Here is a 27,810-nt window from a genome sequence, read left to right on the forward strand (position 1 = left end):
TCCTGTCTTGAGCAGTGGGTTTCACTAGATTACATCATGAGGTCCCTTTGAGCCCTACTTTCCTATGATCCTATGATTCAATGCACATAAAACAGGAAGGGTGGTTGAAAGGTACAAGTAAGTTGAGGACAGAATGATACATTCTGGTTGTGATGTGCTGGAATCAAAATCATGCTAAAGAAAGATTTTCAGTATTCAGGCATTTTACAAAATATTGATGATAAACACCTGCTGAAAAAAAACAACTATACAGTTTTAATATTTCCAATACTTGCTCTGTTTCATTTCTGATAACTTTACTTTGATGCTATACATGTGCATATGAAGAGGTTATATAGGCATGGATGTAAATACCTGAGCTGAATTTTTAGAATGCAGTTAATGTTTCTCAATAATAATGGATACATCCCATTTTCTAATGCAGCTATCTGACATACCATTTATAAACTCATGTATGATATGAGCAGGTTATGTCTACATGCAGTTTAATATATATTTTAAAAAATGTTTCACACTTCTAATTTCACATATTTTCTTTCAGTACAGTTAAGTAATGTTCAGATAGTGTGTAAAGATTTTTATAAATCTCATTTCAAATAGCCAAGTAAACCTAGGTTATACATTTTCCTGATACATCAAGATTCTAGAAGTTAAAACTTGAATGTCTTTTCATTACATTTTTATTTAGATTCCATAACAGATGAATCAATAATTATCAAATAAAATATACTGCTATATAAAAGAAAATACCTAAGAAATCCAGAGCAGTAGCCAGAATGCCAAATTCATTGCCATGAAGAAAGACTAGACAGAACTTCTACATTACTTCAGTCTTCCTTTGAGTTTAAATGAGAATTAGCTGATGTATAGACAGTGAATAGATACCATGCACAGGAGTTAACTTCATGCCTGGAGACTGACATATTACAGATATCTTTATCTGGGAGTCTAAAGAGCAGTCAGGACTGAGTGGGAGGTTTATTTATCCTTGTAAGTAAAAAAAAAAAGCAAGTTTAATGAATCAAAATATAACTGGCAGCTGATTGCTCCACTGTTGTCATATTTCTAAAATGTAGAAAAGCAGTTCATAAATAAGTACTAATTTGTGGATGACTAATTGCAAGTAGATGCTTTGCTATTTATTTTGTAAACGTTATTAATATTTGTAAGATGTATTTTTCGCTTCTTAAACATTTAAACTATTTTGTGATCATAAGAAAATCCAGTGAAAGAATATTTTATTCTCCTTGAAAATATTTATTTATCTGCTACTTAGGTGAGAAAGTATTATGTAAGTATTTAAGTTTGTAAGTATTAATGGCTTCATTTTCCTCTCCTTGAAGTCAGTTCTTGATTTGGTGGGAATTTCTCACAAATAGGAAATGGATAAAAGCTACCTATTGAAGTGGCTCAGTTTCACACTTTTAACTGAAAGGTACCTTCTTTTTGAGGGGTATAGGCTGAGCCATGTTAGTCTAAGGATATAGCCAGACCAGATTCTTTGGGTAAATCTGATATCTTTTATTAGACCAACTCAAATAGTTGTAAAAATTCTTCTTTGCAAGGTTTGGGGTATAAATACCCTTCATCAGGCTGAGGAAGTATCTGCAATTGGTGTGTGCTCTTCCTGGATGGGAGGAATAGTAAAGAAGCCAGAGGCTGGTGTGAATGCAAGAAAGGCAATCAGTGAAGATGTGAATTGAGAAATCAGTTGGTGAGAGAGAGGCTGGGGATGGGGGAAGGGAGGGAATTAACGTGGCAGAGTGTGGAGAGGTACTTGGGAAATCAGATGTTAGGCAGGTTATAATGTGTCATGAATCCAATGTCTATATTTAGTCCATATTTTTTTTGCATTTAGTAGGTTGATTAAGTGAAGTTCATAGGCTCGTCTGTGAAAGGTGTTTTCTAAATTCCCTTCGAGGATTAGAACTGAAAGATTCTAGAGAGAGTGGCTTTATTGTGAGAAATGTCACCCACTGGTAATTGGGTATTCTTGTCTTTGATAGATTTCTGGTGTGTGTTCATTCTTGTTGTTTGGTCTCTCCTACATATTTTTCATCAGACCATTTGGTGCATTGTATGAGACACTTAACATTTGTGGAGGTGCAGCTGTAAGGTCCAGGAATGGTGATGGTTCTGTTGTGGAGTGAAATTGTGGGGTTGGTGGAGATGTGTTGGCAGGTTTTACATTTCTTATCTCTGCATGGTCTGGAACCATTTGGTGTGTTTTGGGCCATAGGAAGTTTGCCTTTGGTGATGAGGTTAGCAAGGTTTGGTGCTTGTTTAAAAGATAGGATGGGTGTTTCTGGGAAGATCTCTTTAAGACTTGTGTTTTCTTCTAGCATGGGTTGCATTAGTTTGAAGATTTTCTGTATAGGTTACAGAAGGGGTGATATAAGTCTATGGCTCAAAACACACCAAATGGATAAAGACCATGCCATGACAAGAAATGTAAAACCTGCCAACATATCTTCACCAACCCCCCAATCACTACACCCCACAACAAAACCATTACCATTCCTGAATCTTACATCTGCACCTCCAGAAACGTTATATATATCATCCAATGCAGCAAATGCCCTGATGGACAATACGTGGGAGAGACCAAACAACAACTGCGTATCAGAATAAACACACACCAGAAATCTGTCAAAGACAAGAATACCCAATTACCTGTGGGGGCACATTTCTCACAAGAAAACGACTCTCTCAAATCTCTCTGTTCTAAGCCTCAAAGGGAATTTATAAAACACCTTTCACAGATGAGCCTACACACTTCAGTTAATCAACCTATTGGGTACAAAACATCACGGACTAAATACAGACATTGGATTTATAACACATTATAACCTGCCTAACATCTGACTCCCCAAGTACCTTTCCACTATTTACCAACCACATTCATTCCCCTCCCCTCCCAACCTGTCTCTCTCCCACTGATTCCCCAATTTATATCTTCACTGACTGACTTTCTTGCATGCACACCAGACTCTGGCTTCTTTACTATTCATTCTATCCAAGAAGAGTACTGACCAACTGCAGATGCTTCCTCAGCCTGACAAAGGGCATTTATACCCAGCACCTTGCAAAGTAGAATTTTTCCAAGTATATGAGTTGGCCTAATAAAAGATATCAGATTTACCCAAAGAACCTTGTGTACCTTTTTTTTTTTGAAGCATTCAAACCAGACAGATAGGACAAAAGGAAATGGAGAACATTTTTTAAAATTTGAAATATGAAAATATACTGAAAGATGACACAACATTTGACTAAAGTTTGTGCTCATTTCAAATTCCAGGGAAATCAGATTTTAAAAGAGGTATAGCATGGACAACAGACTCTTGATTGAAAAACTATAACTAACTGGCCTAAAAGGATTCCAGTGGTCACTAGACACATTCTACTTACATCCTGAAAACAATAGTAACATAGATTTAGGTAACAATATAAACACATTTTTGGTGATACCAAAATTATGCATAAGAAATCAATTTTTAGGCTCCAAAGTAATATGGCCTGGTCTTCAGAGGTGCTTAACTCTTAAGGATTCCACTGCCCTGAGTGGAAGATAAAGCCTCAGTAGGAAAGTCTACATGAGATGCTTAATGCACAGTAGGCTAATTCTACTCTGCATTAATGTGTCATGGTAAAAATTAGTCTGCTGCACATTAAGTTCCACAAAAAGACTGCATTGTTGCTACTTCGCATTAGCATCAGTTAATGTGCAATTAGGTAGCACCTCATATTAGAGGTACTAAACTTAATGAGCAGTAGCAGCAGCATGTTAATGAATGTGTAGACATGCCTAGTATTTACTGAACATGGATCTGGGTACCTAACTTTAGCTAACTGTTTTTCAAAACTCTAAGCCAGACGTATTATCTCAAGGGTAGTGCTTCAGATGTTTATAGGTGGCAAATCACTGTATAAGTATGATTGACAAGCAAGAGACATGCAGGTATTCTTTTTTTATATTTTATAAGAAAAAAAAAAGAAGAGCCAAGCAAATTAAAGCAAATTAAATGTTGGAATTCGTTCTCGAAAACTGTGGGACAATGATACTGATGGCTAAATTTTGGCTCCCTTGGGCAGATCCAGACATGCAGACGTGTGGGTTTTGGCACTTTAAGCCTCATTGTGGCACCACAAACCACTTGTCTGACACATTAAAATGTGCCCTTGTGCTGCAAATGTGCTGCATGGAGGCAAAATTTGCTACTGGGAATTCCTGATAGCAGAAAAAAAAAAAGTGGTGTGATGCATGCCACAGGAGCATGCTCTGACAGACCTGGGATATACTCTGGCTGTTAGCAGTATCTCCCCTCCTTCAGTTCTGCCCTGGCTCCTCCAGCACAGCAGAAGCCAGGAGAAGTGGGACATTTTGCCCCAGACCAAAGCATATGTGCAGAGGTATGCACAGCTGCAAAAAAGTATTTTTGGCACTGTAAGCATATACCCATGCATTTGGGAATGCACCGCATTAGTCAAAATTATATTTCAGGGATTGGGGAAGATACTCATTAAGAATTGTCTTTCATTGATTGGGAAAGAGCTAGACTGATCATCTGAAACTGGTATTATAGAGCTTTGTTGGAAATGGAAGCTGCTCATGCTGCAGCTTTAGTCCTTTAGGGATTATAATGAATGCCTGCCCTTGGATGTGAATAAGCATTTTAGAAACTCTCATTAAATTTAAAATATGGCACTTCTTCCAAAGAAGTATAGCACACAAATTATAACACACCAAGTAGTGTTTGACCCAAACACCACTCCTGCTATTGACAGGTGCCTATCTTCTTAGGAACATGCTCAGTGAATTTTGCTGACTTGTAATCAGATACATACTCTACCCTAAGACAGAAAAAGCAAATGAACCAAACCTCTGTTCTATGGCTTAACCATAAACCTTGTAGTTTGTCAAGTACTCCACTGGATATTTTATTTCCCCATGTGTTCGTTATATGTTTATAGTGGGCCACAGATCTTAGTGAAAATAAGTCAAGTCAGAGACATTTTGGAATCACTATTTTAGATTCATGTCAATTCATTTTGAGGATTAAGTGCAATTTCAAAAGAACATGAAGTGTACTTGTGTTTTTGTAGGTATTAAAAAAGTCTTCCTTCTTATTAAATAGGCTGTAAAGCTCAAAACATGACATTAGGTAAAAGTTACTTACTGCAGTTTTCTTCATCTGAATTATCTCCACAGTCATTTTGGCTGTCACATCTCCAGTGATCTGGAATACAGTTGTTGTTTTTGCATTGGAATTCATGAGGCCCACAAGTCTTTTTATCTGTAATGAAAATGGCTAGCATTTGTATCATCATGTTCCATAAAAGGAGAGCTTAAAAGATCATTACTAAAAGGTAACAGAAATAAGCAATTACACTATTTTAAATGGTACTTATTTATTGAAGATAAAACATTACTTTAGATGACAACTTAAATGATATTGACCCATGGTCAAAACAATGCTAATATCGCACAGTAAATGAAAACTCAACTTTCAATGTGAATGCCAAAACTGTAAAACTAGGACAATAATCATAATGGAATTTCAACTGAAGAGCAGGTGTTGAAAAGATTTGCTGAAAGGAACATTAAAGGTTTTATTTATATTTCAAATAGAAAATACAAAAAGTGTCAATGTATCTAATTATCATAGTTTTGAATCGAAGTTTTCACATTAATTTTTCAATACATTTTGCTGTAGTGTAGGATGATTTTACTAAATATCAGATTACAGAAATTTTAGAAATAATTAAACAATAGCAATTTATGCAATAGAATACAAAAGGACATATTAGTCAAGAGATATGATTGCACTTACAATATTATAATTTATTGGAATTATGCACACATGTATAACTAATGAAGATCTTTATATTTTAGTTTGTGCTTTCGACCTTATTACTTCTTGCTTCAGAGGCTGGAAGACAGTAGCACATAAAATCAAATTGGGGTTTGTTTTCTTCAACTAGTGAGGTATTTTTAAATGAGCATTTACACTCTCAGGATAGTATTGCAGATAAATCCTTTCTGAATGCATGTGCAGTTCTGAACAGCATCACTTCCTGGCTGATGCAGCTACCTTTATGTTTCTTTTGTATTTCAATTTTTTTTCTTACTTTATCCTTTACGGTGTAAGGGAAAGGAGAGAGAATCTAACAAAATAAAAAAAAATTATCTGTGACATATTTTCTTTGCAAAAAAAGAACATCCATAATGAGCTTGGTTTATAAAACCACAATGACATTTTGAAAATTACATGTCACTGCAATGGAATTTCAATAGGAACTTCTTGAATTCCCATTAGGCTATTTTAGAAAAATGTCAACTTCGATGCTCTGATGTTATCAGTGCCACTTGATGTGTTTGAATTAAGTGGCCATGAAGAAGACAGACTAATAGCAGTAGCCTGAGCCAGGCAAAGTTGTCTGCCTGTGAAGAAGATGGGGCTATTGCATGGATTACAGTGAGTTATTTCAGCTTGTGATATAGTATGTGTATAAATCCTGTTTTTTAAAGATTTTTTTTTTCCATTTTAGACCTTTACATTTAGCATAGCTCTACTTTCCTAACCTAATGTATCACTTTACATTAGGTAAAAGCAGGGCTATGAATCCTGCATTTGTCCCAATATTCCTTGTCCTCATCTTCTACTCGCCTTCTTAACTTTTTCCTCAAACTCTTTCACCCACAGTGATGCATATCCATTAGGAATCTCACTGTTAGAAATGTCCAGCCATTACCTTTTTATCTTTTAAATATGTCTTTAGAACTGCCATGATCTCGGAAAAACCTTGCTTAATGATCATGACATCAGTGACTACTCACTGCTTCCTTCTGTTTCTACCTTTTTGTAAGCCACGAGCAGGCATTAATCTCCATCAGTGGAATTTCCTGAAAACACTCCTATTCCAGACCTGTGGCTGTCCAGTTAGAGAACAGTGATGAAGCCCTGGTACTGGATGAGATGGAACACACTCCAGTGGCAGGAGAGGCCAAGCCATGCGCGCCTAAAGAGACAAAGATCAAGACCTCTGCTGCCAAGAGAAAGCAATGGATGGTGGCATTGGGTGACTTCCTCCTGTAAGGCAGGGAAGTATTCATCTGCCAGCCTGATTTTTTGGCTTGGGAGGTCTGCTACATGCCAGGAGCCCACATCTGAGATTAGAAATACTTATCAAATCTGAGATGTCAAGGAAAGTTTGCTGAGACTCATCTGGTCCTCTGACTACTATCCCATGAGACTCATCCAAGTGGACACTAATGATACAGTCAGAGGTGACTTTCAGAAGATCAAAATGACTCTAGATGCCAGGTTGAAGGGGGCAGGGGACCACTATATTTTCACTGATATTTTCACTAAACTGTAAAGGCCTGGCTAACTGATGCACCCTGGAGATAAACACATGGCCACATAACTGGTGTCACCAGCAGGACTTTGGATTCTTTGCCCATGGGGTGGTGATCCAAGAAGATGGACTACTTGGAAGAAATGGGGTCTGCATGACACAGGGAGGGAAGACTGTCTTCACATACAGGCTTGCTAACCTAGTGAGGAGGGGTGTAAGTGAGGCTTGCTAACCTAGTGAAAAAGTTCATTAGGGGATGGAGACAAAATCCCAGAAGTTAGTAATGAGCCAGGGGACCTGGATAAAACCAAAGTAAAGGGAAGCAATAGTGAAAGCTTTAGCAAGGTTCTCAGGGAGAAGCTAAGACAATTAGTTTTAGATACCAGAAGTGTTTATATACTAATGTCAGAAGCACGGGGTTCAAACAGGGAGAATTGGAGGTCCTAATACAATCACAGAATTATGGATCACAGAGATATGATGGGGTAGTTCAGATGACTGGAATATGACCATGGATGGGTATGACGTGTTTGGAAACCATAGGCAGAGGTGGGGAAGGAGGAAAGGTTACCCTATATATGATGGTGGTTTACTTGTGCTCTGAGGTACAGGATGAAGTGGAAAGTAAGCCTGTTGAAAGCCTCTAGGTAAAGGCCAATGAAAAGAACAATGGTGGGGATATCTTGGTAGGCTACTGGCCACCAAATCAGGAGGAGGCGGTAGATGAGATCTTCCTTAACAATTGACGGAAGCTTCCAAGTTGCAGGACCTGGTTTTACAAGGGGGACTATAATTATTAGTAAATTTGCTGGGAAAAGCAACCCAGCAGGTTTTTTGGAGTCTGTTGGGGATAACGTATTGCTACAGATGATAGATAGGCCACATGTGGGGTGGGGGGAAGTGTTCCTGACTTCCTGCTTACCAACAGGGAAGAACTGGTTGAGCATATGAAGGTGGAACTTAGTAACAGAGACCATGAAATGACAGAGCTCACGATCTTAAGGGGAGGAAGGAAGGAGAGCAGCACAATAAAAGAAGCTGGGCTTCATAAAACCATGCTTTAGGGAACTGTTTGGCAAGACCCTTCAGGAAGCGAAGGGGAAACGAGTCCAGAAAAGCTGGGTGTACTTTAAGGAAGTCCTCTCAAGGGCCCAGAAGCAAGCAATCCTGATGCAAGAGAAGAATGGGAAGTTCAATAGGAGGTCAGCCTGGCCAGGCAGCAATCTTTTCAATGAGCTGCATTTGAAAAATGAAACTTGCAAAAAACTGGAATTTTAGTTCTAGCAGGGAGTGTATAAGAGTATCACACAGGCATGCAGGGAGAAAATTAGGCAGGCCAATGCATGATTTGAGATGCAACTGCCAAAAATCTATAAGAGGAAATAAAAAGTGATTCTATAAAAAAGAACTGCTGTCAAAAGTAAGCGGAGACCAAAGAAACTACAGGATGCTTATGGAACGCAGAAGGTAACCTAGTTATGGAAGATGCAGAGAAGGTTAAAGTATATAATGGCTCTTTTATTTCAGTCTTCACAAATAGGGGAAGCTATCAGATGATGAGTGCTTTTGACAGCAAAGAAAAGGAAGGAAACAAACATCCAATTGCAATGGTATAACTAGTTAGGGATTATTTAGAGAAGCGCAATGCTTTCAAATCACTAAGGCACAATGAGATGCACGCTAGAGTGGTGAAGGAATTGGCTGAGGTAATTTCAGTACCATTAGCTATCCTCTCTGAGAAGTTGTGGAGTTCAGGTAAGGTTCCAGATCATTAGAAAATGGCAAATAAAGAGCCATCTTCAAGATGGGAGGGAAAAGGATCCATGGTATTTTAGACCAATCAGTCTACCTGAAAAGATCATGGAGCACAGCCTCAAAGAATCTATTTCTAAGCACGTAGATGAGAATAAGGTGATCAGGGACAGCCAGCATAGATTCACTAAGAGTAAGTGGATTTCTGATTAATATGATTTCCTTTTATAAGGTGACAGACGTGTGGATAGAAAAAGAGCAATGGATGTGATATACCTTGACTTTTGCAAGGCTTTTGACATGGTCTTTCATGACAATCTGATTAAGAAGCTAAGGAAATACACACATAAAAGTATATATGTATTGTAACATGGATATAGGATTGATTGGTTCATCAAACTCAAGAAGTAGTCATCAACGGTTCAATGTCTAGTTAGGAGGAGGTATCAAGTGAGGTTCTGCACGGGTCTGCATTGTTTAACATCTTCATTAATGATCTATATGACTGAGTGCACATTTAGCAAATTTGCTGATGACACCCATTTGGGTGTAGTTGCAGGCACTATGGAAGGCAGGGCTAGGATCCAGAATGACATGGATAAGCTAGAAAAATGATCTGCAATCAATCAGATGAGATGCAACAAGGACAAGTGCAAGCTCTGCACTTAAGATAGAATAACTGCATGACCAACTACAGGCTGGGGTATGATTGGCTAGGCTGCAGAACAGCACCTGGCAGTTACAGTGGACCATAAATGGAATATAAGACAATAGTGTGCTCTTGTTGCAAAAAAAAAAGAAGTCAACAGCATACTGGGTTGTATCAATATGAGTGCAAATAAGGGAAATGATTCTCCTACTCTGTTCATCACTGGTGAGGCTCTTGGGTTCAGGTTTGGGCCTATATTTCAAGAAGAATTTATACAGATTGAAAAGATTTCAGTGCAGGGCAACAAAAATTATTATTGGACCTGGGAATCAAAACTTATGAGGAAAGTCTGAAAGAACAAGGCTTAATTAGTCTGGGGAGGAGAAGATGAAGGGGGAATTTGATAATAGCCTTTAATACCTGAAAGGCAATTATAGAGAGCATGGAAATGGGCCATGGTTGACAGGACTAGGAACAATGACTTCAAATTGTAGCAGGAGACATTTAGGTAGGGTATTAGGAGGAATTTTTTGATTATGGTTGTAGTAACATATTCAAATAAAATAATTAGAGAAATTATGAAATCTCCATTCTTGAAAATTTTCAAGAGCAGGTTAGACAGACACTTGGCAGGGATAGTTTAATCAAGGGTGATCCAGCCTTGATGACCTTGTGAGGTCTCTTCCAGCCTCACTTTGCTATGATCCTATGAAATTCAGTAATTACTCCGGGAAGAAATTTGAGGCAAGCTTTAAGTGACATCTTGCTAGCGTGTAAAAAAAGTATAAAGAAAACCAGTTGCTCCTAACCTTTCTTGGCAAATATAATTTGTCAAGAGTTATTTAAATCAGAGTTATTCATAGGTAAATGGAATGGTCAGTAGATCACCATGAGTTAATATGGTGGTCCCATTAACTTCCAAGAACCACACACAGATCTTAGGGGCAGTGTGGTAGGCTCTCTCACTGGTGGAAAAACAACACAAGTGTTCTCCAAACTTCTGTGAAATCAAATCATTTCTCAATAGGAGTATGATATGAAGAAGTAGTTCTGTACACCTAACTGAAATGATGAACAAACAGAGACCTTCAGGAAGAGTAAATAATCTAGTGCTGGAAGGATGCAGAGAGTTGTAGATGTCCCTGCTCAGGCCATAAAGTAAACCTCTTGTACTTACAGAAAATGGTTGTCTGGTGAAATAGTTTCTAATGTGAGGAACATGATTCCTCTAAGTCGGATATACAGCCTCAGATATAAGCAAGTTGTCAGTTGTAAGTGGGTTCAATTTGGGCTCATGACAGTCCCTTTGTCTTGATTTATTAGATCTTTGAACACTCATCTGATAATGGCTTCAGCTCTGGTTACCAAAACTGCCTTGGCCAGATGGGAACAGTTATCTATCTTATCCAGTCTTCCAGAGTACCCTTTGGATCAATGGAATTGGAAGATGGATTACATCTGGCCAAGGTTATGAGAAAGGCAGCTGAAATGGTCTCTGGACTTTACCTCCCTGTGGAATATAACGTAGGAAACAGATCTATTATTGGATGTCATTATTCCTGGTAAACATTGTGGATCACTTTGTCCTAAGTTTTCCATTCTTGCTCTTCTCTTTTTTATCCATTTTGTAAGCCTGGTAAATAAGCTACTGTACAAGATATCTTTCATCAGATATGATAGTTCTAGTATCAAAATCATTACATATCAGGGAGTACCCTTTCTTTTTCTACATAACTTTTGTTACGTTGTCCTTCAGAATCTGAATTGATGTTATTGCTAAGTGGAGGAAATAACAAAGCATTAATTCTTTGAACTGAATTTTACAACTTTTTACGTGAAGACCTGTTTTGGTTACCTCAATAGTGAAGACTCTATTACTATTACATTGATGTAAAGATGGGGTATAAAGGACACTTTTCACATCTTCTTATGTGAGAGCTTTTGACCAGTTTACTAATTATTAAACATCCTGCAGAATGAACAGAGGAATGTCTAAATAATGCCAATCCATGATGTAGGTTTATTTTAATCAAGCCTGAATGTATTGCATTCAGATACAAGAGGCCTGATACTTACACACATTCTTACCATGTATAATGGTTGACTAGAATTAAGCAGAAATGTCAGTAATCATGTTAAATCCATCCATGCTACAACAGGTCACCTCTACTTGGTAGTAGTACTCCCCTGAGCTCTGTTCCTTGTGCCTATGCCAACTTTAATTTTTCTTTGTTTCTCTTCAGTTCAAGGATGAGAAATGGAGTATGCTGTGTAGCTGGGTTTATTTGTGGTGGCACCTTTCATTTTATAAGCCAGATGTCTAAATATGGGTAGACTATATACCTTGTCTCGTTAGGTTAGCAGTGATAAAGGTTAGGAGCTTCATAATTTTTTTAGTGCCAGAGGCAGAACAAATGTAAGGACCTTACACTGGTAGCCTTTCTGACATTTACAGATCCTTATTCAACAAATGTATGAAAGTTTACATTTTGTAAGTTGAAAGTTGGATTTAGAGCTAGGGCTGTGAATGCTAGAACAATCAATCTGCATAACAAAGGGATGCCAACTTGCCATGTTCTTTGATATCAGAAAAGAGCTGGAATAGAGTACCCTTCTTTGCGATTGACAGGGGGGCTCCTTCTATTGCTTGAAAAGAGAGAAGAAAGATCTTCAGATGTAACAGTCTCTCATAAGAGGACTCCTTCAAGAGGTGTAGTAGAAACAGAACACTGCAGTACTGGCAAAAATTCTGACTGAGGCTTAGTAGAGAGGTTCCAAAAAGCCCAACGCAAAAGTGATCTAACTTTTGTACTTTACCTTAAGTGCCCTATGTTAGGTCGGGAGAGAACAGAAAAGATGTTGGCACACAAGGTGCCTGCACTGGCCAGGACAGCAGGGTGAGGGTGCTGTTGGAGAATGCCAAGTTGAGCTCAGTTGACAGGCCACTTGACTGGGTGCTGGGCATGGGGGAGCAGTTCCCTCCCCCCTCTCCAACCTGCTCTGTCTGGGGAGAGGGTCAAATCCCAGCACTTGCATTCCCTCACCCACAGTCTTCCTTGACAAAACAGTTAGGGGAGGGGGAAGACTTCAGGAAGGCCTTCGATACGGTATCCCACCCCATACTGGTGAACAAGTTAAGAGGCTGTGACTTGGATGACTACACAGTCTGGTGGGTGGCGAATTGGCTGGAGGGCCGCACCCAGAGAGTCGTGGTGGATGGGTCGGTTTCGACCTGGAAGGGTGTGGGAAGTGGGGTCCCACAGGTTTCGGTCCTTGGACCAATACTCTTTAATGTCTTCATCAGTGACTTGGACGAGGGAGTGAAATGTACTCTGTCCATGTTTGCAGATGACACAAAGCTATGGGGAGATGTGGACACGCCGGAGGGCAGGGAACAGCTGCAAGCAGACCTGGACAGGTTGGACAAGTGGGCAGAAAACAACAGAATGCAGTTCAACAAGGAGAAATGCAAAGTACTGCACCTAGGGAGGAAAAATGTCCAGCACACCTACAGCCTAGGGAATGACCTGCTGGGTGGCACAGAAGTGGAAAGGGATCTTGGAGTCCTAGTGGACTCCAAGATGAACATGAGTCGGCAGTGTGACGAAGCCATCAAAAAAGCTAATGGCACTTTATCGTGCATCAGCAGATGCATGACAAATAGGTCCAAGGAGGTGATACTTCCCCTCTATCGGGCGCTGGTCAGACCGCAGTTGGAGTACTGCGTGCAATTCTGGGCGCCGCACTTCAAGAGGGATGCGGATAACCTGGAGAGGGTCCAGAGAAGGGCCACTCGTATGGTTAAGGGCCTACAGACCAAGCCTTACGAGGAGAGACTAGAGAAACTGGATCTATTCAGCCTCCGCAAGAGAAGGTTGAGAGGCGACCTTGTGGCTGCCTATAAGTTCATCACGGGGGCACAGAAGGGAATTGGAGAGGTTTTATTCACCAAGGCGCCCCCGGGGGTTACAAGAAATAATGGCCACAAGCTAGCAGAGAGCAGATTTAGATTGGACATTAGGAAGAACTTCTTCACAGTTAGAGTGGCCAGGGTCTGGAACGGGCTCCCAAGGGAGGTGGTGCTCTCCCCTACCCTGGGAGTCTTCAAGAGGAGGTTAGATGAGTATCTAGCTGGGGTCATCTAGACCCAGCATTCTTTCCTGCTTATGCAGGGGGTCGGACTCGATGATCTATTGAGGTCCCTTCCGACCCTAACATCTATGAATCTATGAACCACTCCCCCCCCAACCCCTGTGACCAGCATGTAGGGACACAAACACATGGGGGCAGAGGCCAGGATTTCACCCTCCTCTCCTCCCCACCTGTATTTGTGAGCCTGTATCCAAGCGGCAAGGAGAGTGTCTTCCCTCCTCTCACCACTCTACCATGCAGGGACACAAACATGAGTATTTCACTGCTCCCCTGCCAGGCTGTGGCTGCACCTGTGTCCCTGAGTCTGTATCCCCACATGACAGAGCAGTAAGTGTGACAGCTGAAATTATGTCTGTGTGTGACAGGTGCCCACTCTAGGCTGTCCTTCATGTGGCCCACACACCTGTTCCTGGGGCAACCTCCCACCTACTCACCTGCCACGCCTTGTTCTTAATTAATTAATCAGTGTCAATTAGCGGGAGGCTGCCCTTGTACTGCCCCGCTGCTAGGGGGCACTATCTGCGGCTCCGCTTCCTACCCTACACCGCAGTCCACACCTTGCCAATGGAATCGCCGTTGTCTCAATTCTATCACTATTTGGCCCCTTCCTGTTCTCCCTGGGCCTTCCTTCTCCGTGCCCACACTTGGGCTTCCTAATGATGCTGCCCCCTATCTGGGGCTCACCATGCCCAACTTGGGTTTCCCAATACTGTTGCCCCCTATCTGGGGCTCACCGTGCCCAACTTGGGCCTCCTAATAATGTTGCCCCCTATCTGGGGCTCTCCGTGCCCACACTTGGGCTTCCTAATAATGCTGCCCCCTATCTGGGGCTTGCCATGCCCACATTGGGGCTTCACAGAATGCTCCAATCAGGGGCTGGGGTCTATGTACCACATATGCTGTGCCCCTACTGGCGCTGGGGTCCCCACGCTACTGTGGGTCCTCTATGAGGCCTCCTCCAGCCCCTAATAGCCTCACCCAAACCACCGGTTCTAACAACAACAAAACACAAGCCCTTCGGCTATAACAAAACAGAAGCCAACCGGACCAAACAACATTCGGTCCTACCAGTGACCCTTTAACTCTCATATGCAGCCCCTGCATCAGGTTTCCCCTCTCTCCCAGGGCAGAGCTCCTTCCTCTTTGGTAGCTGGCAGGGAACTGACTCTGGCCCTAGCCCCTAGGATTTATAAGGGCCAGGCCCTGCCCCTTCTGGTCAGCTGACCTTCCCAGGTTGCCCCGGCAACCCACAGCTGGGCTCCTTAGTCACTGCTAGGGCTTCCTCTCTAGCAGTTTCCCCTCTTCAGGAGCAGGGCACCTCAGTGCTCTGTGACACTGTGTGATAAAGGTGCTTGCTGAAGGCTCTATGAAGATTAGACCAAGTGTTTTTCTATCATTTGTTTAGATATTAAGTCATATGTTGTTGCTAAGAGCCTAATTAAAGTTTAAGATGTAGTAAGGCCTTGTATAAAGTAAGGTCTAGTACATTTAGCAAAGCCTTGAAGTAGTAAGGCCCTGTGGCGTAGTTAAAATTAACCTTATCAAAAGAATGAAAGGCTTGTACTGCTATTGGTCAGTCTAAGGACAGTTGAAGTAAAAAGAATCTGAGTGGCTGTAAGTTATCAGCACAGTTCAGAAGTTATAAATTGGCTGAAACATCTGGAAATCATTCAGAAGGAAGATACAGCTCTGTGAAAAGGATTAATTAGCTGTTGACCTGGATCAGTGAGCCCATGGATCTCGAGGAGCCCAAGGACTGAATACCAGGGTCTTTCCCGGTACCTCTCGGACAGCATGGATCCCCAGACACTTGACTTCACTGAGCTTTGTGGAAAGAGAAACTGGTCATACATCAAGCATCAGAGGGGACTGCCAATAAGTTGCCAACGTGAATTATTCTCGCCTGTCATTGTTTGTCTCGTTACTACACATAGTTGTGTTTTTGTTAAGTCAATAAACCTTTCTTACATTTCTACCCGCACAACCACACTCTCAATTAATCCTGAACCCTCCGCTGGTAGCTGGGACATAAATTGTCATCACAAACAGGATTGAGAGGCTCTGGTCTGGAGAGAAAGGTCACAATGGAAGGAGTTGCATGGGCCCCATTGGTGGCTTTGCTTAAGGAAGTGACAGGGATGGAGAATCCCGGGTGGGATAAGGATAGGTTGAGACCTGCCTAGAGTGACCCGGGAACTGTACCTGATCATTGGGCTAGGTTTGCTGCTGCTGCCCAGGGTAAGCCCAAGAAGCGATGCCTGTTGTGGCTGCTGGCCACATGCCTGCGGTTCGGGGCTGAAGAGAATGCCCAGGTCTGGGAAAAGGTCACCCAGCTGAGTAAGGAGTTAGAAGATGTGAGAGATTCCAACAGCGTGGTGTGTAAGGTGCGCGAACTACACAGAGCCACATGGAAACATAAGAACAGAGGGAAGAAAAATTATAATTGCACGCGTGGCCACTTCCCTCCAGAAGAGGGCACGGTAAGCACAGGCTGTGGAGACATCCTTCCACAAGTGTCTGTATAGAGATAAACCAGAAGTTGAGCTCTGGAAAGATCAAAGGAAGGAGATTGCTAAAGAGGAGGAGATTGATGACGAGCCTGGTGCTGAACCACCCCCGTATGTCCCTGCCCAGAGGAAGGAACGTGGCTAGGCCTTCCCTGCCTGGAGGGAGGAACTCAGCCAAGTTTTTCCCATGGTGGTAACTCATTCAGGGCCGCAAGGAGGGAATCCCCGAAAAGAGCTGCATTCCTTTACCCACGCTGAGATTAAAAATATACAAAAGCAGCATGAATCCAAGCCAGGAGAGCCAGTAATAGACTGGCTAGTTCAAATGTATAGTGAAGGGGCATTTGCAATTTCAGCGAGTAGAGCCAAAGCCACACAAATTGTTTTGCACCCTGAGCGCCAGTTAAATCAGTTTGCAGAAGGTGATGAAATTGTTACTTTGCTTTCTGCTGCACTGCAAGCCACTGCAGCCAGTTACAGTAATATAGAAGAAGAGCATAACCCTGACCCTTGGGCATGGGCCAATTTAGAGGAGGCTGTCCACTACTTGTATCAGTAAGCACTAACTGAAATCATTCGTGCAGCAGTTGGGACTCACACGCCAGATGCAGAAGTCGTGACAGCACTGCTGTGGAGGAGGTTTTGCTAATGAGCACCAACATAGTGCACCTCAGCCCTGTTGGCCTTGGAGCCAGAGGCGGTGAATCACCTGGTAAGAGATGCGATCCAGCAATTAGTGCAGCTTTTACCCATTTTGCAGAAGCCAAGGCTTACCAAGCCGATAAAAACTGCCAAGGCCATGGCAGTGGCCTCAGCAAAAGATAAACCCCCAGACCCCCCTGAATTGTTGAGAAAAGCTGGGAAAGGCCAGCCCAAGACTTGGGAAGCAAAAATGTGGAAAGACTTGTTAGCTGCCTCTTTCAATAAGGTGCAAATTGATAAATTGCCCACCAATGTCTTGCAAGGGCTGTAGGCTAAACACTGTACCAAAAGGGCAAGACCAAAAGCGGAGCCTTCTGTACCACCAACAGGGTCAGCAGAGGGATTCTCTGCCCTGAGGGCAAAACTTTCAACATTTTTCCAGGCACATGCGGGGCCACCAGCCTTTATCCGCCCCCCCCCCCCGATCACATGGCCTAGGGAGTCCAGCAAGCCCAACCCCCAAAGAAAGGGGCCACAATGGGGGCAGTAGCAAGCCAGGGACCGGTATCTAAAGTTAATATTTGCCCCTTAATTTGGATACCTGTACAGATTCAATTAGGTAAAAGTGAAAAGTTAATTGATATGCTATTAAACATGGGTGCCCCAATTTGCATTTTAAATTCCGTAGACTGAAAGGAACCCCTATCAAGTAATTGGAGTCAGAGGCACCAGATGACCAGGACATCTGGTCTGAGCAACCTTCATGTTACCTAATGGCTCTAAGGTAATGGTGGCAGCAGTAATACTTAAAGGAAGAACAAACTTACTGGGACTTAATGTACTAAGAAGATAGCGATTTGTCCTTGAGCAAAAAGATTGGCAGTTTGAGTGCACAGTGCCTTACCAGAAACCTGAGGAAATGGCTAAAAGAGCTGTAACTCAACGTAGCATGATCCCACCAACCCTGCCTTCCATGAAAGAAGTATACAGACCCCAGTATCAAACTCCCCCCTGAGGCCACCCAACCTATCCAGTGTATTATAAGCCAGCAGTTAGAAAATGAGACTATTATCTGAACCTACTGTCCGTATAACAATCCAGTATAGCCAGTGCATAAGCCAAATAGAGAGTGGCAGCTGACTATTGACTTTCAAGCTTTGAATGCTAATATTGACACCTTGACAGCTGCTGTCTCATCACTACCAGCCTTGACAGAAAGCATCCAGTGTTATAAGCCTGCATGGATAGGATTCATTAATATCAAAGACATGTTGCAACAGTACATGTTTATAGCTGTAGAAGTTATCACGAGGATAACGTTCGCCTGTGCCTCAGTGAGAGCTACAGCCCAGGACACTTGTGCAGCACTGGAAACTCTGCTAGCTGTGTATCCACCACCCATAGAACCACAGAGCAATAACAGCCCTCACTTCCACAATCATCTTGTGTATGACTGGACCGTGAAACATAGCATGTTATGGACATATCACATCCCATAACATCCGCTGTCTAATGGATTGGTAAAGCGAACCAATGGCATCCTCAAATGCAATTTGTGGTTGGTCGTTGGCCCAGCTCTTAAGGACTGGGACCTGCACCTGATCAAGTTATCAATTGGGCCAATAACCAACCCCGTCCAGGAGGTAGCCCTATGCAACAGGCCTTTGGATTGAGTGGTCCCTGCGAGCTGGCAGTAGAGCAACCTAGGCGTGGTAACTCGGAAAAGCTCCAGGCAGGAGATCGGGTGGTAGTGAAGCATCCTCAGGGAGATAAATGAGAGGGGACACTATTAGCAAAAGGTGTGCATAATATTTGGTGGGTATTTAAGTCAGATTCAGCTAATGGGAGCCAAGCTCCTTGCTGTCTTGTTCCTACAGATTGGATCTGTCCACAAATGCAGCCATAACCATTCCTAATTAAGCCTGCCACTGAAAACAAGCCCCACTCTGTCACTGGTCTGAACTGACTGGCACCATAAAGTGGTGGATTGTTATAACTGTACTCTTTTTATTAATGCCTTATTGTGTTTCCTGGGTAAGGCATATCTACTATCCTTCTTATTACCCAGATATTAATAAACTTGCTCCTGAAAACCTCAAGAAGTAGCCTAATCCTGAAGAGCATCTCCTGGAAACACGCTCAAATGAACTTCACATGGTCCAGTTGCAGTATCCATACTGGAAAAAACCCACCACCCCAGAGCAAGTGAAGTCCTGGTAGAAAAAAACAGGATAGTTGACTGGCAAGGTAGTAACTGTCAGTGCACCTGTGGCACCAGTTATTATCTTGGGTACATTCCCTACCTGAAGGCTGAAATGGCTAACTGTGGGAGGGGAAGTAAGTGTTGTAGCTCTGCTCGTTTAGGAGTTTGTTGTTACATACTTTCTGAGAGAAACCCCATTGAGCTCAACGCCCCTGAGTCTGTGCCCCCGATTCTGCATTCTGCATCTGCTCAGCCTCTTGAACCACTGCGTTTATGGAAGAATCTGCCCTGTCCCATTCCTATAGCTGACAACACTCTCCAGCAATGGTGTGAAGCCCATCAGGTGGGAGAGCATATTACAGATTGGAACAAAGTTATTACATGGTTTGTAAATCATACCTACACAGAGGCATGGTAGAATAGTACCCACTATAATACAACTAGAAAAAGGCTGTATCCACAATTCTCCACCACTTATCCACATCCTTTTATACCAGTAAGGTTCCTAAAGCAAATTAGTGCTATGATTCTGCCAGGGCAGTGCTGTTTCATCAACTTCATCACCCCAGTACAGCATCATCCCCAGGAGCGACAGTGGGAACTCTTTCACTCTCTGGGAGGTGAAGCATGGTTACAGGCTCTCAAGGAGGGAAAGATAAATATAATCTGTGAGAGAACAAAGTGTTCACAATTATTTCTGGCCGTTCCCCCACAGGAGGCCCCAACACCACCCGAGTATAACTCCACACCCTGGTGGAGGTCACAGGTTAAGATCCCTCCCCATTCCCTGATGTAGTGCATGTAGTTTTAGCATCTTAACTGTAGCTATCATAGTGCTTCAGTAAGCAAGGAGTGGAGTCTGACAGCTGAAATTATGACTGTGTGATAAAGGTGCTTGCCGAAGGCTCTATGAAGATTAGACCAAGTGTTTTTCTGTCATTTGTTTAGATATTAAGCTATATGTTGTTGCTAAGAGCCTAATTAAAGTTTAAGATGTAGTAAGGCCTTGTATAAAGTACAGCCTAGTAAATTTAGCAAAGCCTTGAAGTAGTAAGGCCCTGTGGCGTAGTTAAAATTAACCTTATCAAAAAAATGCAAGGCTTGTACTGCTATTGATCAGTCTAAGGACAGTTGAAGTAAAAAGAATCTGAGTGGCTATAAGTTATTAGCACAGTTCAGAAGTTATAAATTGGCTGAAACATCTGGAAATCATTCAGAAGGAAGATACCGCTCTGTGAAAAGAATTAATTAGCTGTTGACCTGGATCAGTGAGTCCATGGATCTTGAGGAGCCCAAGGACTGAATACCAGGGTCTTTCCCGGTACCTCTCAGACAGCACTGATCCCCTGATGCCCAACTTCACTGAGCTTTGTGGAAAGAGAAACTGGTCGTACATCAGGCATCAGAGGGGACTGCCGATAAGTTGCCGACATGAATTATTCTTGTCTGTCACTGTTTGTCTTGTTACTATGCGTAGTTGTGTTTTTGTTAAGTTAATAAACCTTTCTTACCTTTCTACCCCCCAACCACACTCTCAATTAATCCTAGACCCTCTGCTGGCAGCTGGGACAGGTGAGGAGAACAGTTCCTTTTCCCTCACTTCTCTGCTGCACAAGGAGCAGGGGCAGGGACACAGATGCCAGGATTGTATAGATACAGAGCTACAGATGCTCCCTTTCCCCTGCTCCCTGCCTAAGGCTGACAGCTCAGAGCAGCTGAGTACAGCTGAGTTCCAGAATGCTGCCCTGTGTGGGGGGTTAACATGCATCTGTGAAGCATCCTAGGATGCTGGGGGACTGTGACCTAACTTGATTCAGGAGGGGATTTGGTACTGAAGTTCAATAGACTGGTCTAAGCTAACCTGATTAAAAGTGATACTACCTCCATCCAAGTGTATCTTAAACCAGGTTCTGCCATTTTGAAACTGGTCTATGTGCACTGAGCTTCTGTTACAGGGTTAGATTGGTTTCTGATCACTTATGCCAGTTTATGTGTAATTTCTGTCCTAAAGCCCATTGATTTGTTACTAGTGTGAATCTTGAAATGGGTAGAGATGATTCTCAAATTTAGAAGACAGAAGGGTATAAACCCTGGCAATTATATCATAACAGATATTTACTACCTGATATGAAAACAAACTCATGGTACCAGAGGCATATATTCTCCTTTTGTGAGAGTATTTTTTAGGCATCTATGAGGGTTTTTTAAACTTGGGGATGTTATAATCAGGTAGGGGGACTTTATTTGAATTTTTATAAAAAAGTACCTGACAACAAAGACTCTGGTAGATGCACATAATTAAAAAAAAATACCCTCAACCTTACTAAGCCCATGCACTCACATATAAAAACTGACATAAAAAGCAAATGAAACACAATCACACCTATAAATCATCCTTGTGTTGATACATTATAATGTTACTATGTACTATCTGATCTGAACAATACCAACATAAAACCAGATAATGAAAGCTTACTAAGATTGGATAGCATTTTACATCCATCCAGTCCCAATAGGACTTGTCATGTAAACTATCACATAATGTGAGTAAACAATACCACAATCAGGCCTATAATTTTTAATTGTTAGGAAAGAGAGCATCAAGTAATGAACTTCCCATTGGTTCTTTGAAAAAAAAAGACCTCTGCATTCTAATTATTGACTGGTCATCATGTTTTCCAGTTCCCCTTTGAGCATGAGAATACATCTAAAAAAACCCAAACCTTAAAAGACTGAATCTACTCTGAAACCTTCGAAGACCAATCAGGGTCTCTTCCACACATCCTTTAAAGCAATTTCTCAAGCCTAACATATTCATTCAATCTAATATCTTCTGTACCATAAGGTGGCAAATGCTGACTAAGCAAAACATACAACTATGAAGCACTTAGGTAAAAAAGGAATCATCCTTTATTCTAGCAGCAGTGCTAAGCAAGCAATTTTTAAATGAACTATGCACTATTAAAAGTTTGTATTAACATCAATATTAACAGATCTGTACTACACAGTACTCATAGCTTTGTAATTGAATTCTGGCTAGGTTTTTAAGAAAAATAGTCATATGTAAAACCTCATAAAATTTATAAAAGCCAGTGATAGATCAAATTAAGTCCATTGAAAACACAGTAACTTTTAATTATACATATAAAGTGCTGATATCAAGGAAACCATGCACTTGCCTCTCAAAACATATCTGTTGGAATCGTTAGGTTTCTGCATACCAGTTTTGTTTTTTAAATTATTTTTTTTAAATAATGGGAATTGTATGCATTGTATTGTTAATTAGTTAATTAGTAACATCCTTTTAGTGTCACTTTTCCACAATAGCTGCTTTGATGAAGCATATGGAAAGTATCACAATTCATTTTTCAATATTTATTATTTATTATTTTTCTCTTCTCCCTCAAAACCTTTTATGCATCTTGTACGGCCAACAATATCGATCTCAAGGTTCTATTTGTAGTTTGTTTTGGTTGTGCTACAAAATGCAAACCCTGAAATCTAAAAAACAAGGGAATCTGTCCAAACTGATAAGAAAAAAAAAAAATACAGGGTCCTAAAAGGGTCCCCCCACCCATTTCATTGAGGTTTGTGATGGAGAGACTTGGCCTGGGTGATTGGAGGTATCACTTGACTGGATGGGCTGCCCAGTGAGGTTGACATAACCCAGTTGCCCATTTCAGATAAATTAACCCTGTCCCTCCAGCCTGAGCCTCCATAAGAATAATATTATTCATTTGGAATTGAGAATGTGGTCTTCACTGGAGGTTCACTAATGGACTGTAATGGTGTAGTAGCTCTATGTAGGCGTATGTGGATGGAGGCAGCACGGAGAGTAAGGAAATAGGCCATAAGAACTGGTACTTTCTCTTGTGGCACAGTAGTTTACATGAGGCTTGAAGACAGGAAGTGAAATATGCTGGAGGTTCATAGTTGTATCTCATTAGCAAGGCTAATCTGAGTTGACATGGCAAGAGGACATGCACTAAACAGCTGCTGTCCATTACATTCTTTTCTCATTGGTAGTCCAGAAGCAGGCACTTTAAATAATTACTATACAACTACTGAAAGTGATTTTAGAATTCATAAGAGGACTGATTTAGCCAAGAGAGCATAAATATGTTTAGGACAGATCAAAGGGTTTTTTTCTAAATGGTAATTAAAAACCAATCTGAAAACCTTCAACCAAGGTTTTGCCATGTATCTATCAACTGAGAAACAAGGCAAAAATATTTATGAATCACATCACTGGCACACACAGGATTGGCAGTCACCCACCAAAAATATTCAGTACCTGCATTTTTCAACAGCTTTTGAATAGCAGACATTCTTGGCCAATGCTATGGATAGAGTTGTTCCATTTTGGGTTTCATCTTGGAACCCATAATCTTAGAAGCCTTAGATGCCTGTGCAAGTATCCAGTATAGATGTTTATTATTTACAGGTCTAGTTCCCTGATATATTGAGGGAAGGCATGTAGGCTACAAGCTGGAATGTCCCTTGGCCTGTCTAGTCTTTTTGCACAGAGTTAAGTGGTTTGTGTAAAGTTGGGCAGTTTGCATAAGCATTGCATGTGCTCAGTAGGTCAAAAGGTTCCACAGACTGTGAACCTTTGAACTGATATGAGGTAATGACTCAGTTTTTACTTCTGAGCATGCCCAGTTGGGTTTAGGTTATGCCACTTGGTTTGATGCAAAATTGCCAGTAAATAGCTGCCACCTTTCCTGAGGTGATCAGTGATTTAATTGGAATGGGTGATGATTGATTGATGATTGACAGTACTCTGTGAGGATGATTGTGCTGGAGATGGATTCTTGGCTTTAACTCCCTCTGAAGCACGTGCAGGTTGACTAGAAGTGTGAGGGTTCTAGAACATCTGAACTTTCTACCTCAGTGATTTCACTGACCTGCTTTTACCTTCAGAGCATGCTCAGGGTACATAATTCTAGGCGGGAAATGTACCTGATGTAAAGTGTTACCTGCTAGATTAAGTGCCGTGTGCAGAGTGCAAGTGAGCAGTGCAGAGGTAAATGAAGCATTTGCACAACTTTGTCATTGGTGTAGGAATTGAGTGACAGTGATTAACAGGTGTGTGATATAAAAGGTACCCAAGAGACAGGTGCGGTGTGACTTCGTTTGGGAATTCGTCTGTGGTTTCGACTGAGATTGTGCATCTGAGTGGGAAAGCATAGCTTGTGTATGAAGTTGGAAGAGTCAAGCCTGTTATATATTAATCAGAGTTCATCATGAGTCTGAGGGAGTGGGTGAACCGGCATTACTGCAGAGTGAACGATGTATGGATCTGGTTGTCAGGGAGACTTACACTAAGAAGGGGGTACTCCAGAGTGACCATCCACCCATCCTACCATTGAGGACTTGGTAGTGTATCACCTTACCCTGAACAAGTGAGGTGCCAATTACCCACGGTTAAGACGAAAGGCATAGAAATCTTTGCTAGCTCTGTATCACTCCCGAGAGTGAGAGAGTTGTGATAGGTCACCACCTTTCAGTGAACTGGGGTCATTGATGTTTTGTATATATGTTCTTTACTAGTCTCCATTTTGACACTGCTCCTAATATCACACTGTTACAAGTTGTCATTTAGTTTCTTCCTTAATACAAGTTGGTGAGCTTAACTCAGGGGTGGGCAAGATGGGGCCCGCCAGGCCATTCTACCCAGCATGTGGGACCCCTAAAAAATTTAGAAAATTAATATTAATCTGCTCTTGGCTGCCTGGCATGTGGCCCTCAATGGCTTGCCAAATCTCAGTAAGCGGTGGTTCATTGGCCCTTTGGGTGGGGTTAGACTGTAAATCAATGCCCAAAGGAAATTAATCCTTTAGGGGCCAAGAATCTTCAGAAGGATAGCAGTGGACTCGACCAAACTGTCATGTCCTGGCTCTCTTTTACTACAATTGGTTCAAAGGATGGTTGACAGAGGTGGCATGACCAAAGGTTATAAGAAATTCTTGCACCCAAGGCTTGTACTAGTTGCCATCATCAAAGAGTGTGATTTGGGATTTGTTGGTTTACTGTGTGGTGCGAGTGCACCTAGGACTGCAGCTAGAGTGTGCCAGGGACTGCATCAGAGCCTATAGTTGGTGTATGTTGTATTGTGTGTTGAGTTGGTATTGTGTTAAGCTAGATAGGCGAGTTGAGAGAATTGAGAGCAGGGGTGCAAGTGTGTGTATGCAGAGTGAAGGTCCGGGGGAACAAGACCTCTGTGGGGCTGTCAGTGCCTGCAACACCCTTGAGAGCAGGGAAAGTGCAGTTTGCTCTATATTTCTCTGTGAAGTTTGCTCTCTATTTCTCTCTCCTTTGTTCTTTTCCCTACCTTTGCTATTTGAATTCTGTTGTTTATTGTTGTCTGTTAATGGCTGTTGTCTTTATAATATAGTCTTGTTGTTGAACTATGAATCGAGTCTGTCAGTTATTTACTAATTAATTGTATTATGTTAAGTTAGAGCTGGGCTGTAACCTTAGATTTAATGAGAATTGAGGCCCCACCACCCTTTTACTGGGCTAATCTCTGGGATAATTAACACCCTCATTTGCATAATTAAGAGGTTAGCATGCAACAAGTATACCTTAAAGAATAGGGTGGATGGATCCAGGTTCCTAATCTCTTTCAAAGAAATATTCACCTTTATCCTGTCCTATAGGAGAGCAATGGGGTCCCAGCAGTATTCTGGAATGAGCTATGGAGGGGGAAGGGTTTGATGAAAGTCCTCCATCAGATGGGGTTATTGCCCTGCTGGAATGTTTCATTTTTGTAAAAAAAAATTACTATTTATTGCAATCCTGTTGAAATCCAAGCAACATTAACCACTTGGTAATTTCAAGAACCCAGCTGTTCTGGGTCTTATAGGATAGGACTAAGTTACAATTTGGCTAAAATTGCTCAACACAAAACCAACTCTCTGCAAGCCAAGCCCCTACAAAATTTGATGCTGGCAGTAAGAAAACAGTATCAAGTTTGTTTTTGGAATGTCAGAGCAGTGTGTCAAGCATCAAAGACCTTGCAGATTATGACAGAGATGGACAACTATTCAATGAAATCCTGGGAATCAGCAGAAGGAACGTGATAGGTGCAGTCATGAAGTAATTCAAGGGAGAAAAGAAATGCCTCATTTACTCAGACTGAAATGACAATGAGTATTCAGAGGGAGTAGCTCTCATCATGACAAACTCTGCAGAGAACTCACTCATCAAATGGGAACATATTAATCAATACATCATATATGCCAGATCCCACACCAGATTCTTGAGGATGTCATTCATACAGTGCTATGCTGTGATAGAGGAACACGATGACAGTGAGAAAGATGAATTCTACAATTGCCTCCAATGTATGATTGACAGAATACCAAAACACCACTTACGCTTTGTGAAGGGTGACTTTAACACTAGAGTAAGACGTGACAGCCAAGAAATGGAAAGAGCAATGGTGGGGAATCATCACCCAAAGTATTAGGAACCACTGAATTGTGCATAGTTTCTGCTGCACTTATTGCAAACACTTTCTTCACAAATGCATATACAGAAAAACATGCAATTTTCTTGATGGCAAAACAAACAAAACAAAGCAAGACCAAAAAAATCAGCATCTATTTAAAATTTAGAGCATGAATCCAAGATGCAAGAGCATCCTGAGCAACCAGTGCTATCAACGAACACTATTTTTGCACTGCCAGGGTGAAAACAAAGCAGAGAAAGATAAAATTCAAATAGAAAGAACGGGGAAAGTATTAAAAAAAGAAAACAAAAAGCTCATCATGAAAAATTTCTGCTTGAATTGAAAACCATAGTTGAGGCACTGAGAGAGCCAGAGGACGGTGAAAGCCAGATTGGAACAGAAAGGAAAGAGAAAAAAACCAAAAACCTGGATAGGGCTCAGACAGGATGTTGTTCAAACTGCAGCATTGTTTGTGAATATAGAAAAAGCAAGAAGCTAAGAAACATGCCCCCCCCACCAACGAAAGAAGGGCACAACAAAGGAAACAGTATTGGGAAAAGTAAGGAATAGTTCAGGAAAGCAGGAAAAACAGTGAAAAGTAGTATGAGGAAAGATAAACAAATACATTAATGAATGAGTTCTTGCAGCTGAAGCTCCCTGATATACAGATTTCCCTTGACTTATGAGGGTTCTGTATGTGCGATTCACGCTTATGCAATGACCCTTTTTATACCAAAATTTTGTTATATGTGAGGCAATCGGCATGGTGGAAGCCCACAGTCGGCTGCTTTGTCTGGTGCATTGTGGGAGTGACACACACTAAAATGGAGTCTCCTGTGTGGATCTGTACTACTCGCTTATTGTCTGTGACGTGTTTCTGTAGTTGCCATCCCCATTATGATCGTGGCCTATGCTTGTGTGTACTGTCTGCTGTTGATGAGCACCAAAATTGTCTTGTAAAAGTGGTAGAAATAGGTCTGGGAGTCAGTACAATCAAAGTCTTGGAACGTATCCCTATTCGTTACATTGTAAAATGGGTTCCCTTTATGCAAATTCGAGTTACGCACCGTTTTCCAGGAGCGCAGGAATG

The 27,810-nt window shown here is 41.6% G+C and overlaps 1 protein-coding gene across 1 annotated transcript in view; it reads right to left on the minus strand.

Moving 5' to 3' along the window:
• Positions 1-27,810, minus strand: part of LRP1B (LDL receptor related protein 1B) — a 1,375,759-nt gene that overhangs the window by 149,257 nt on the left and 1,198,692 nt on the right. The window contains exon 67 of the mRNA XM_006028602.1: positions 5,178-5,294. Coding sequence (XP_006028664.1) covers positions 5,178-5,294 — 117 coding nt within the window. The remainder of the gene's footprint in view (positions 1-5,177; positions 5,295-27,810) is intronic.

Source organism: Alligator sinensis, unplaced genomic scaffold, assembly GCF_000455745.1.
Source record: "Alligator sinensis unplaced genomic scaffold, ASM45574v1 scaffold533_1, whole genome shotgun sequence".
Lineage (NCBI taxonomy): Eukaryota > Metazoa > Chordata > Crocodylia > Alligatoridae > Alligator > Alligator sinensis.